General features: G+C 46.3%; 2 protein-coding genes across 5 annotated transcripts in view; one reads left to right on the forward strand and one right to left on the reverse strand.

The window, feature by feature from the left end:
* Window positions 1–365, reverse strand: part of LOC309698845 (uncharacterized protein) — a 59,547-nt gene extending 59,182 nt beyond the window's left edge. For all 4 annotated transcript variants that reach the window (XR_014274194.1, XR_014274195.1, XR_014274196.1 and 1 more), the window contains exon 1: window positions 145–365. The gene's annotated coding sequence lies outside the window, so the exon portion shown is untranslated. The remainder of the gene's footprint in view (window positions 1–144) is intronic.
* A 2,132-nt stretch (window positions 366–2,497) lies between these two features.
* nr1d2b (nuclear receptor subfamily 1, group D, member 2b) lies at window positions 2,498–12,026 on the forward strand. The gene is made up of 8 exons (XM_082521580.1): window positions 2,498–2,865; window positions 4,922–5,152; window positions 7,450–7,538; window positions 7,894–8,038; window positions 8,718–9,418; window positions 9,785–9,970; window positions 10,050–10,260; window positions 10,779–12,026. The coding sequence occupies exons 1-8, from the start codon at window positions 2,847–2,849 to the stop codon at window positions 10,973–10,975; spliced, it is 1,779 nt and encodes a 592-aa protein (XP_082377706.1). The 5' UTR covers window positions 2,498–2,846; the 3' UTR covers window positions 10,976–12,026.
* The last annotated feature ends 773 nt before the right edge of the window (window positions 12,027–12,799 follow it).

A 12,799-nucleotide genomic window follows, 5' to 3' on the forward strand; every position in this document is an offset into this window, starting at 1 on the left:
GCACTTTAGCTGCAAGAATAAGCATTAGCCGTGCTCTAAACATGTGGTTTCAACAACGTATCAAAGTTACACATTAAACTTCCCTCATGTCACAAAATACAACCACAGAACTACAGATAAGCATCAAATAAACAATATACATACAGACGATGCTCCAAAAGACGAAGGATTGAAGGCAGATGCATGTGGATTCATGGCAGTCTCCTTGGCCATGTGCAAACTTCACTAAACCTTACTACTTCCTGCTTCCTGTGATGTCACCAGGTATCAGAACTCTTAAAGGGACAGCTGCCCTAACACTATCGGCACACAGGGATCAAACCAGTTAGCTTTACCTCCTGAGCTACAGCAAGAAGGTCCTTGGATGGGAGCCTTCTTGCTGTGAGTTAACAGTGCTAACTACCATGCCAATGGGCTAGCTACTCATTTAATTAAGTATAAAATTAACATCTCTATGAGAAAAAAACCCTTTGTTTTCAGTATCCTGTGGGGCAACTTTGTGAAGTAATAACTAAACAGTTCTTGTAGCTGTTGTTCAGTCCTCGATGGCTTGAGCTCATTCGGACGAACTTCAGCCGTAAGATGTTGGTGGGTTTCCTCACATGTTCTCCATTTTACTGGATAAAGATCATGACTCTTAAAGTCAAAGTTTCTACTTTTTTCTCTTTGACATTTCTTTGTTAGGTTGCTGTTTTGCTGAAGACTTAGTTTAGTGAAAGACGTTCTGAGATTTGCCTTTTGAAGCTAATGGGACCAGTTTCCTAATATGATCCCATTAAGTTTTTATCTTACAATATGAAGAGTTGTCCACACAACATTGTTCCAGTAGCCTTCTAGTTTGTTACATAATCACAAACAGAGTGGTTGCTTTATCCTTCAGCTCCTTACAAGCTTCGTCCTCCCAGACTACAGACTAATCTTTGTTGGTTGGCCAGCCGGGGAAGGTAAAGATGGTCATCACGCCCATCATTTGTACCAAATCTAAATGCTTTAGTGACGGTTCTGTATCATTCTCAACCTGATAAAGATCACCAACAGAGGTGCCCACTCAAACCAGATTGTTATCCAATCGCAGAACACGAGTGGGTGTTCCTCAACTGTTAGATGGGCTGATTTACAGTTAGAGCCATGCCTGGATATCAGCCAGGGCGTACAGTAATTCTTAAACATGACTTCATTCTGAGCACTTAATGCTTGAGTGTCAAAATGGGGATTTTTCAAAACCCTGTACAGACTAAACTTTCCTGTTATTACTGTTCTCATTTATAAAGTTGTGTTTCATCAACATGAACATTATACCTAACAGGTGAATGTCGGGACAGTATGTCCTGGTTTCTTAACATAAAACTCATTGCTGCAGCCAGAGGCAGCACAAATATGGTCCTCTTAGACCAGGGGTGGGCAACTCCAGGCCTCGAGGGCCGGTGTCCCTGCAGGTTTTAGATGTGTCTTGAACCAACACAGCTGATTTAAATGGCTAAATTAGCTCCTCAACATGTCCCAGAGTTCTCCAGAGGCCTGGTAACGAACTAATCATGTGATTCAGGTGTGTTGACCCAAGGTGAGATCTAAAACCTGCGGGACACCGGCCCTCGGGGCCTGGATTTGCCCACCCCTGTCTTAGACTAGTTTTTAGTTTTAGTCCCCTTGTTTTCGAGTGAGTTATCGGTTCTGTCACTAGTTTGCTAACGTAAACTAATGTAAGTCTAAGAGCCGTAACAAACCTACTGACCCTGTGATGCTACGTTCTGGCAAAATGGTGCTAAACATGATCTAAAAAACGTTAACTTTCAGCTCTTATTTCTTAAACGCAGCTCCCAGAAACTGTTGCATCTACGTCAGCTTTTAGAGCAGGGCTCCATGGTGTAAATCAGCCTTTGTAGTGTTTCACCACTGCTTTAAAGTACCTGTGTTTTCACTTTTCAGACCCAGAAGATATTACATCTTTTATACGAACAGTATCAAACTCTTTGTAGCGTGAGTGGACCGGAGCAGAAAAAGCTTTGCTCAAACGAACCGTCCATTTACAAAAGAGATTTTAAAAAAATGTCCATTTCTCTAGATTCAAACTTATTACAAAATCGACAAAAGTGCAGAAGTTGACTTTGGAAAGAAAAAAGATATTATGTTGCAGCTGAACTATATGTCAAACATTTTAAATAGTAATAGTAATGCTGGTGTCCCTGCACGACTGTGTTCAATCTAATCAAAGTGGTCTTTTCTGCAGCTTTCAGACTTGCAGTGGGCCACAGTGGAAGCTTTAGCAGGAACATCAGTGCACTGTCACATAGATAAATATAAGGTGTCCTGAAACTTTTGGACTTCAATGAAATGTTTCAGCATATGATAAACGCTATCAGGAGGAGATGCTGTGTCGCAACCCGCTCGTCTTTTCTAACATTGCCGAGTATCTTTGCTCCGTTTCACTGGTGAAAGTATGTCAGTGGGTTACATTGACACAAGTGCAAAGCTGCAGGGAGGGGAGGGAGGAGTCAGTGAACTGGGTCACATGGTTTTCACACTGATCGCTACTCGAAACAGAGCAGAAAGCCGTCGAGCACACGCCTGGACTGGAGCTCCAGGAACGAGTGAACGCTGCACATTTGATCGTCGCCTCGGCCGAGTTTCTGGTTGTTTTAGGGGGAAAGTACATCTCCACCGGGCTGCTTGTAAAGCCGACCGTAGCGTGTAGGGTCTGAACTAGGCTTATGTCTTTGGTTCAAACTTAAAGACGGTTAGTTTCTTACTGGGACCAATCAGCGACTTTTCAGTTGCTGAACACTAAAACTGAGAAAACGGCTTTGGCACCGAGGTAGCAGAGGAGGAAACCCCCAGACTCACAGGACATGGAGTCCACCAAAGCTGGTAAGTACGCCTGACAGCATCTGCACCCGGCGACGGGGGGCGTACTGTACTTACCTCCTGCCTTTGGCTTCAGTCGAACCGGAAAAGTAACACGACCGGTCACATTCTGACTGTATTTCTTGTTTATTGTGGACTTTCTGTCGAACCCACTTGTTACTGTTAAAGTGGGTTAGGGCCACCGTGGGCGGTTGTTGTTACACCAGTGTTTGGCTTCCGTGGCACTGCAGTCATCTCGGCTCACATGGACCCGCCAGCCTAGCCATGTGCACTTGTGTTTACGCTCCCCGTGCGTCTCAGCTCATTGGCCGCGCGGTGCAGTGACGTAGGCGTTGCATAATTTCTCCCAGCTCGATGTGTGCAGTCTCGCCGTGATACACGTGAGGCCTCTCATGGCAACGCGAGCTGACCTAGTTTTCCCGGGGAAAGCGCATGCGTGCTCCAGGTGGGGTGCGTTTAAACCCCAACACCAGCAGCTGTGGTGCTTTGCTCATGGGACGGGGAAGGCTTTTTGTGTAAGAAACGTACGTTAGTAACATGATTAATAATAAACGTCGCGATATGACCCGCTGTATTCAGTTTCTATGTTACCATTGATTTAATAAAAACAACATTGAATAAAAAAATAATAATAAAAAACCGGAAGTCCACAGTTGTCTTCGTTTGCTCAACTCTCGAGCTCATCGTGTGTCCGCTGACAGCACTCGAACGAAGATATTTCCCGAGGGCCGTAAACGCAGCCTCGGTTGTTTCCAGCTCGTATAAAATGATCTAATTACGCAGAGTTAGATAAACATTAGAGCTGGAGACGGTCACTGAGTTAGTTACAGGTTTGACTCATATTTTCCTGTTTCACTCATGATGCTGGATACACAGTAACCTGATAATCCCATGAACTAAACCTCATTTTTGAAGCATTCAAAGAGGCTGCGTGAGCTCTGCGTCATCACTGGCACTTTTTCACCTCATACTTTTCCTTTGCTGTGTATTAATGGGGGACAATTTTTATATATTTCTTTTAAAATGAAAAGTGTATAAATGAAGGCATGTATTCGATCTGTTTTTACGACTGAATGACTGAACTACATACACACCCCTGCCAGGCTGACATTATGTAATCGCTGTTACCTAATCATAAAGAATGGGAGAGGAAGAAATCAGGTCAGCCTGTGCTGAGGGTGGAGCTCCCTGGTGCAGCAGCCCGTCTCTGCGGCGTTTACTGGCCCAAGAAATGTTTGTCGTATTCTCGTCTGCCCTCTTTACTTTAAGCTGGTTGGTTTTCACACAGGGAAGGTGTCTGTAGCTGGGGGGGGTAAGTCAGGGAGAAAAGCGCCACCTACAGAAACCATGGCGACATTACAGCGTTCAAACAGGGCTCAGGTTATACCGATGAAATAAACGGTGTAACTGACAACGAGCAAAAGAAGACACGCACATCTGGTAGCTTCTTGTGATTGCAGTAGAGTGTGACGATGAAGTGAGTTTCCTTTTTGTCCTAATGCAGAAACAATCAGTAAAGTTTGATAAAGTGCACATTAAAATCAAATCAGAAATGTGTTATCAGGCACGAGATGGACTCATTTTATTACAGTGAGGTCACCCATTACTGAGGTGTCTGTCAGGCCCTCAGCTGAGCGTTTCTCTCCGTTGCCGTCTTGCTGTTCTGAGACTGCATATGAGGAGCACGGGGTGGGTCCTGAACCACACACTCATCCTCTGATGGTTGTGATTGGAGGAGTGGTTAGCCACTGAGCAGCTCCTGGGTGAGCGTCCTTATTGACTCTAATAAAGACCATAATTGACTGAATGGATTCATATGACCTGAAAGTAAAGTGAGGAAAGCATTTACAGAGGTCACAGGGACACGAGGGCTGGTTGCAGACCATTAGACCAATACAGGTCACGTTTCAGGAGCTACATTCATCTTTGATACTGTCTATTTTCCTCATAAAATACATGAGAAGTTTTCAGTGCAAGCTCACACAGTAGGCTTTGCTTCGTTGTTACAGTCCCTGTTCTCACAGTCCGTTTCCTCCCCTCTCTGCTGATCGCTCGCCAGGAGGCGTAATAGCCTACATCAGCTCGTCCAGCTCTGCCTCCAGCCCAGAGTCGTGTCACAGCGACTCCTCCAATGGCAGCTACCAGTCGTCCTCCCCGCCCCGCGGGTCCCCGCCTAGCCACGGACAGCTGAGGCAGCCGCTCGACCCCACGATGGCCGTAGGAGGCCTAAAATTGCCACGGACTCAGAAAGGTGGACGCTCGTCGTCCACAGCAAAGACTGGCATCACAAGTAAGTTGGACCCTCTCATATGTGTCTTCAGATGCTGCCTGTGTTAAGTCTAGGAATCAGTGCAGCATGTCAGGCCAGTGAGAGCATTATATGACTTAAACATCTCAAGGACATTATTGGAATCTGCCCAAAACAAATGTTGACATTTTAACTTCCAGGTAGCTTGTTTCAGCCGCCGTCACTTAGGGCTGAACGATTATGGAAAATAATCTAATTGCGATTTTTTTTGCCCCAATATTGCGATTGCGATGCGATATGCGATTATTTTTTAAGGTCTTTGTCTTCTGTATTATTAAACAAAGACAAGCAATACATCATATAGTATGGCCAATACTATATTACATTAATTTTAAACTGTTCTTTCCTGGAAGACAGACCTCTGTTATGATGACATGAGGTGATGCATGAATTGATGACTGACATTTTTATTTAACTTCTTCAATCACAACAGTATATTTGAACATACACAATAGTTTATTTTTAGCTTACAAACATCTGAGCATAAAGTGCTGACAAGGAACCCTGGTGTAAACATTAAAATGAAAGTCAGTACAATGTGCAGATTGCAGAAATATACATAAACAAATCAGTGGCTTTACCACACTCAGTTTTTCGACATCTGTGAACTACTAGACAGTCATTCAATTAAAAAATAATATTAAATAAATAAAACTAATAAATAAAAAATACACACATCTTACTGATCTCTGCAGTCAGTAACATTACACATAAAGTGCAAACATAATAGCAATTGTATAAACACACACACAAACACGCCTTTAAAGTTTAAAGGCGTGAAATTGGACGGTCTAGTTCTGATTAGCGTCACCGCTGTCTCGGTGGAGTTTAATAAACTCGGCCGTCTGCTTCTTGCTATCTAAAATATAACCAGACACTGGTGTAAATTCTCGACTGTCTCATACTTCTGTTTAATAAGTTTTCTGTTTGACGTTTAGTCAGCTGTGTGAAAACCAAGGAGGAACCCACCCGGGGGATTAATAAAGTTTTATTTTATCTAATCTAATAACTTTAATCTCAGCCAAACCGATTTACTCACGAACAAACAAAACACTGAAAAAAGCCCAACAATAACATTTGTAGGTTGTCTAAGTGACTTATATATTACGTTTAACCTGAGCAGCGAAACTCCGCGGTGATCTGAAAATGATGTGCCGGGAGTTGTGCCGTTCTCGGCCGCATCAGTAACCCTCGAGCTCCCGGCTAGCTGTCGAGCTGGTGGGTAGCAGACGTCTCTGAAAACGTCGAAGCACTTTTGCAAATATGGGATATCTTGATAAACCGAGCAGATATTTGATGTTTACACAGCTACTTTCTCGCCTGAAAATATGTTAAAAGTTTATTTTGTGACCCAGAAAGATTAGTATGAGTAATTTTAAAACTTAGTAGCGGCCGCCATTGTTGGAAACTGGAGTTTGGCTGGGCCGCGCTATGAATTCTGGGATATGGTAGTAATTTGGACAGCCTTCGGCGCGTCGCTGTGACGTAATCGGTCTACAAATGCGGCCTCAGGAGGATGCAGCCCATGAATTTGGACATGTCCAGAGTATAATCGCAGCCTTTGCGGTTAGAAAATTGCACTTGATCATGTCGCGATATTATCGCAAATGCGATATATCGTTCAGCCCTACCGTCACTGCACCAAGAACATCTCACAACTAATGTTCTCTCTCTGAAGACGGTTGAAATGAAACCAGAGGCTGTTTAGGAGAAACCCAAGACAGAGCCAGCACGAGCTTCCTGTAGACGGCTAATGACTTTTACATGTGACGTGTTTGTGTCTATAAATAAATTCTCAACATAAACCTTCACAGAGCAGTTTATCAGAAACAGCAGTGTGATGTTGAGGCTGTAGTGACGGGCAGGGATGTGAACTGTACCACATCAGGGCTCGCAGAATCGCTAGCCCCACGGAGCTAGCTAGCTATCTCAGCCCCGCCCGTCAGGCTATATGATAACCCGACGGGCGGGGCTGAGATAGATTTTGGTCACCCGACCAGAGATATCGCTAGCTCCGGGACGTCGGGCTAGCGATTGTGCGAGCCCTGCACATAATATAGCACAGCAGGTTATTTGAGAGTGGTTTAGTTTCCTCTTCTTCTACTCCTGTACCAGGACTGATGCAGAGGGTTTGGGGTTTTTTGTGAGTGGCGGCACCTACTGTTCAGGAGGAGCACTGGCGTAATGACTCGGTGACCTCGTTGGGAATAATCGGTGGGTTCCCAGTTTTTTTTTTTTTTTCCAGATAAACTGTAAGAATTTGTTTTTGTATTTCTCAGAAATCAACGGCCTGGTGCTGCTCTGTAAAGTGTGCGGGGACGTGGCCTCTGGATTTCACTATGGCGTCCATGCCTGTGAGGGCTGCAAGGTGAGGCTGCCTCTTTGATACGACGCAGTGTGAACTCGCAGGCAGCACAGGATGAGTCTCTGTGCGACACAGACACGAGCGTTGCGGCGTCTTTGGTTGAAGTGGGTCACTTTAGCCATCTGCACAGCTCAGACTGAAACTAGTTCACTCTGCCTTTATTTATATCTGTTACCCATCATGCTTCATGGTGCTGTGTGGCCCAGTTAGCTGGAGAACAGTGTGCTACATACCACAGCGCTCCTTAGAGGGCGAACACGCACATAATTCAGACAGTTATAAGTCACACTGTAGAAACTGTTCATTTATCTAAGAAAGAGGACAAAAGTAAGCTGCCTGTGTCTGTGAACACACTCAGGGCTTCTTCAGGAGGAGCATCCAGCAGAACATCCAGTACAAGAAGTGCCTGAAGAACGAGAGCTGCCCCATCATGAGGATCAACAGGAACCGCTGCCAGCAGTGCCGCTTCAAGAAATGCCTGCTGGTGGGCATGTCCAGAGACTGTGAGTACCCGCGCTCGTTCACTGACTCGCGCTGTGTTCGGTGAAGAGATTAGCGAGGCTGGTTTCACAGAGTAACGCTCACCACGCCATTTTCTAACACGTAAAACAGGTTACGGTCAATTTCAAAGCTATAAAAGCGAATAAGTGTCATTTTCTAGTCAGACGGTTGGTGGTTAGATTCCCCCGTCTGCTTGCCAAAGTTTCCTCAGGCAGAGTTCTGCTCGTGTGAGTGTTAGCAGAGAAACAACGTACCTGTGTGAATGCGTGTGAATGGAAAATGAGGCATTCTGCAGGAGAGCGCTACATGAAAACCAAAGTGTTCAAAATACAACATTAAGAAACGCTTTTAACAAAGAAATCACGAAGCTCAAACTTTTAATTGAGCCTTTTCTGTTATTTTTGTTTTAAAAAGATGCCGATCATTAGTCCTTTTGGCTCAGTTAGTAGTGACAGATGGAAATAGTCCAGCATCACTGACTGTGGAAGGACGTTGGAGTTTAATGACGACATGGTTAAGGGGCAGTAATTCTCAGTATGACTGGATTTGTTTTGAAGGCAGTAATCATGAGGTGTGAAGCTAACGGTTGGAGAAGAGTAAGATGTCCTCCTTTTAAATTCCTGTTTAACGAATGTCTGAGACTTGGGCAAAAATCAAGGAGATTCTCTTCTCGCTCTTCAGCTGTACGCTTCGGCCGGATCCCGAAGCGAGAGAAACAGCGCATGCTGCTGGAGATGCAGAGCGCCATGAACAACATGATGAACAACAGCCAGCTGCAAAGCCAGCTGTACAGCAGCCAGAGCCTGCCCATTGTTAAACCGCTGCCAGCCGGTGCCACCGAGCCTACCTCAGACGATGCCGTCCCCGCCGCCTCCTGCTCTCCTTCCTCCTCACCTCACTCCAGCCAATCAGACTCCAGCTTAGACCCAGAACCCGCCGCGTCGATGGACACCAGCCCCAGCTCGGCCTCGCCCAGCGCGTCGGACAGCAGCGAGGAGGAGGTGATCGGCTCGGTGACCAGGGCCCACCAGGAAACCTTCATGTACAACCAGGAGCAGAGCAGCCTGCCATCCCAGGCCTCGCAGCCCGCGAACACCCTCGGCTGTGGCCTCGCCAAAACCCCCACCGACAACCAGACGCAGGAGCGGCAGGGCACCTGGGACCACCGCAAGAGCCCGGTCACGGTGGCCCGGCACTCCACCTTGAGCCTTGACCCCCAGGGTCAGGAGGTCAACCAGTGCCCCTTCGGGCTGTCCAGGACGGCTGCCACCAGCCACTTTCCAGCATATACACATGGAGCTTTCAGGGCACCGTCCACAGAAGGCTCCACCAATGGATCGTGCAGCATCGCCCTGTGGAGAGGAGGCAACAGGATGCATCTGGTAAGCTGAACAGAGGGCAGTGGATGGTAACAGTTTAGGCAAGCCATTAAAAATCAATGTCAAGGTGTAAAAGCGGACTTTGTAAAATAAAAAGCCTTTTAAATGAAAGTGTCTGTTTGTTGTTTGGATAGATGCTCCTGCCTCTGTATGCATGAATAGATGTGAATAGAACAGCTGCTTTTAGGGCAAAAACAAACTCTAGAAGTCTCACCAAAACAAAGCTTCTGTTTTAGAGCGCAATGAAAATCACTCCGTTTGTCCCAACAGCAGCATGAAGCCATCGTGTCTGTGATTAGTTAGTGAAAAGGAGGTTTCAGAGGTGTGGATGCACTCGTGTCCAAACTGAAGGCCCGCTCTGATCCGCAGGTTTGTCCGATGAACACTTCGCCTCACGTGGACCCTCAGAAGTCCGGCCACGAGGTGTGGGAGGAATTCTCCCACAGCTTCACCCCGGCGGTCAGGGAGGTGGTCGAGTTTGCCAAGAAGATCCCAGGCTTCAGAGAGCTTTCCCAGCATGACCAGGTCAGCCTTTTGAAGGCTGGCACCTTTGAGGTAATTCATTGAATTTTCTTACGTATTGCAGTCTTGTTTAGTCTGTCTGTAGTAATCTGGGGCACTCTGTGGCCTGCAGGTGTTGGTGGTTCGGTTTGCCTCGCTGTTTGACGTGAAGGACCGCACTGTCACCTTTCTCGGAGGGAAGAGGTACAGCGTGGACAGTCTGAGGGCCCTGGGGGCCGGGGACCTGCTCAACTCCATGTTTGACTTTAGTGAGAAGCTCATGAACCTGGGTCTCAGTGAGGAGGAGATGAGCCTGTTTACTGCTGTGGTTCTGGTCTCTGCAGGTGGGTTATCAGACGATCCATCCACTGATAGCGACGCATAAACCACCGTCAGTGTTTGTATCCAAAATGATGAGAACAGGTAGAAAAATTGGCTCATTAACTTTGTTTTTCCTGCCTGAGCTTTGACTGCACTGTAATGGTACAGATTGGCGAGTTGGCGCCACCTGCTGTTTATCTGATGAACACTCACAGCAGGACTGAGCTCAGCTGTTTCAGTGTAAACACATTTAAACTGAGTCAGGCTTTAAAATATTCCTCTGCTGTGACCTGAGCACACGTGAGGCAAACGGTTTCAGTTTGTGCAAAATTGCATTTATTCCTAGAGCATCACGGACACGCTGAACACTGACTTTGGTCAATCATATGCTGTAGAGTGACAGTCCATCATGTCATTATCACAAACACGTTAACCTGACACGAGACTGCGACTAACCACGCGGGTCACACGGCCGTTTTTCTTGTTTGTCAACGTATCGCTAACTGAGGCCTCTCCTCCCTGCTACCTCTTCCTCTCCCAGATCGATCTGGCATCGAGAACGTGAACTCCGTGGAGGCCCTGCAGGAGACGCTTATCCGCGCCCTGCGGAGCCTCATCACCAAGAACCACCCCAACGAGGCCTCCATCTTCACCAAACTGCTGCTCAAGCTGCCCGACCTGCGTTCCCTCAACAACATGCACTCTGAGCAGCTGCTCGCCTTCAAGGTCCATTCCTGAACTTTCCTAAAGTACTTGACGCCGTCCGCCCCCACTTCACCTGAAAACATTGCACCCGAGACAAAAGCAGCCCTAAAGGCCGCCTGGAGCACCAGCTCCACCCGACCACACCTGCACGGGCCTTTGGGTTTAGCTCTTTGTCTAAAAAGTCAAGTGGAAGTTGTACTGTAGGGCGTGACGGCCTGTGTGACGGTAATGCAGACGCACAGACACTCTGACTGGTGTACATGTCTCTCGTGTTTGTGTGTAGCAGCTGTACAAAGATTAGATGCACTTTCCTGTATAGTGTCGATGGTATTTTTGCATTCATAGTGCAATATGTGACTGCTTCTGGGTCTGAGTCTAAACGTTTCCCTGCGGTGGTGCACGTTAAATTGAACTGGTGCTGCTCTCGCGGGACGAAAAACGCGCTGGAGGTAAAGTTCTCTTTAAAAGCAGCTGAAACTGAGGAGTCTGTGCAGGAAAGCTGCTTTCAGTTGGAGCAGCAGGGAAACCTGAACGTGGCGTCTTTGGACAGATTTGGGAAGCAGACGCTTGATTTCATCCACGTGTGTTCGTGCCATGATTTGTTTGTTTTGTGTTCTAAATTATTTGGGCATTGTGACAAATCGAACGTGTCAGAGTCGCTCTTTACTGAGATCAGTATAAATGAAGACTGAAGCCATGAAATGAAATTGTGGACTTTGTCTTCTTTCTCGTGACATCTCCGAGAGTCTGGACAGAAATGTCACCTCGTAGTCACCAGCAGCTTCTGCACGCTTCGTTACACGTCTCTACGTTTTTACAGAGACTCTGTTCTGTAGCTGATGCAGGTCCATGTATGACGATTTCACATAAGTCTGATTGTAAAAGTGTTTGTAATGTAAAGACATGAGCAGAGCTGCTGGTGAAACACTCAGCCTTTTATTCTCCACGACTTCTATTATTGCAGTGACATGTTCTGAAAGGATGCAGTATGCATAGATTTCTATAGAAATATATTATCATATAAACATAACTGTATGTGTGTGTGTATATAAATAATATGAATGAATAAATTTTCTAAATGGTGTGTACAAGCTGTGGTTATTTAAAACGTGTCGTTCCTGATAATCATGACGACTGCATCTTACCTATTTGTAGGAAAATGTTCTCTTCGGCAGTTAAGAAGCCTTTGCCTCGTCTCCATCCTCTGACCTCTGACCTGCGTCTTCATTTTCAAAATGCATCATGAGGAGGACGGGGGAGGCCTACGAGGAGCTGTTCCTGAGCATGACTCAGATAATCAAACTTTCTGCTTGTTACTGTTTCTCCGTGTGATTATAAAAATATGCGCACTTTTATCTGAGACCACGTGCAGCTTTAGTGCAGTTTGAGTAAAACTGAGTGATCTCTGAAGCCGGCGACACAGAACTCAGTTTGAATTTTAATCGTCTCGCATACACGTGAATATTCTCTTCTACTTATCCTTATCAGGGTCGTTGGGGGGCTGGAACCTGTCCCAGAGTGAGAGGCGGGGGCACACCCTGGACAGATCGCTAGTTAGTTGCAGGGACAGAGAGACCGCACTCACGATCACCAGTTAACCTCACCCCACTAACTGCACGTCTGTGGGAGGAAGGCGGAGTACCCACACAGACACAGGAGGGAGAACATGCAAACTCCACACAGACCCCGGCCTGCGACGCTGAACCAACCACCTTGCTGCGAGGCAACAGCGCTAAGCAGAAATACTTGGATAATGATACTTCCTGTAGTAACTGCAACTCATTTAAAGTGCAGTTTCAGCTTCATGATTGTATGAACTGCTCTGACCGTCTGAGCTGGCCTGTGTGTTTCTTCCTT

The sequence above is a fragment of the Aulonocara stuartgranti genome (assembly GCF_965226115.1).
Source record: "Aulonocara stuartgranti genome assembly, chromosome: 22".
NCBI classification, from domain to species: Eukaryota; Metazoa; Chordata; class Actinopteri; order Cichliformes; family Cichlidae; genus Aulonocara; species Aulonocara stuartgranti.

Coding starts and splice junctions, on each gene's coding strand:
- nr1d2b (XM_082521580.1), top strand. Junction 5,153..7,449: donor AGCAAAGACTGGCATCACAA/GTAAGTTGGACC, acceptor TGTATTTCTCAG/AAATCAACGGCCTGGTGCTG. Junction 7,539..7,893: donor ATGCCTGTGAGGGCTGCAAG/GTGAGGCTGCCT, acceptor GAACACACTCAG/GGCTTCTTCAGGAGGAGCAT.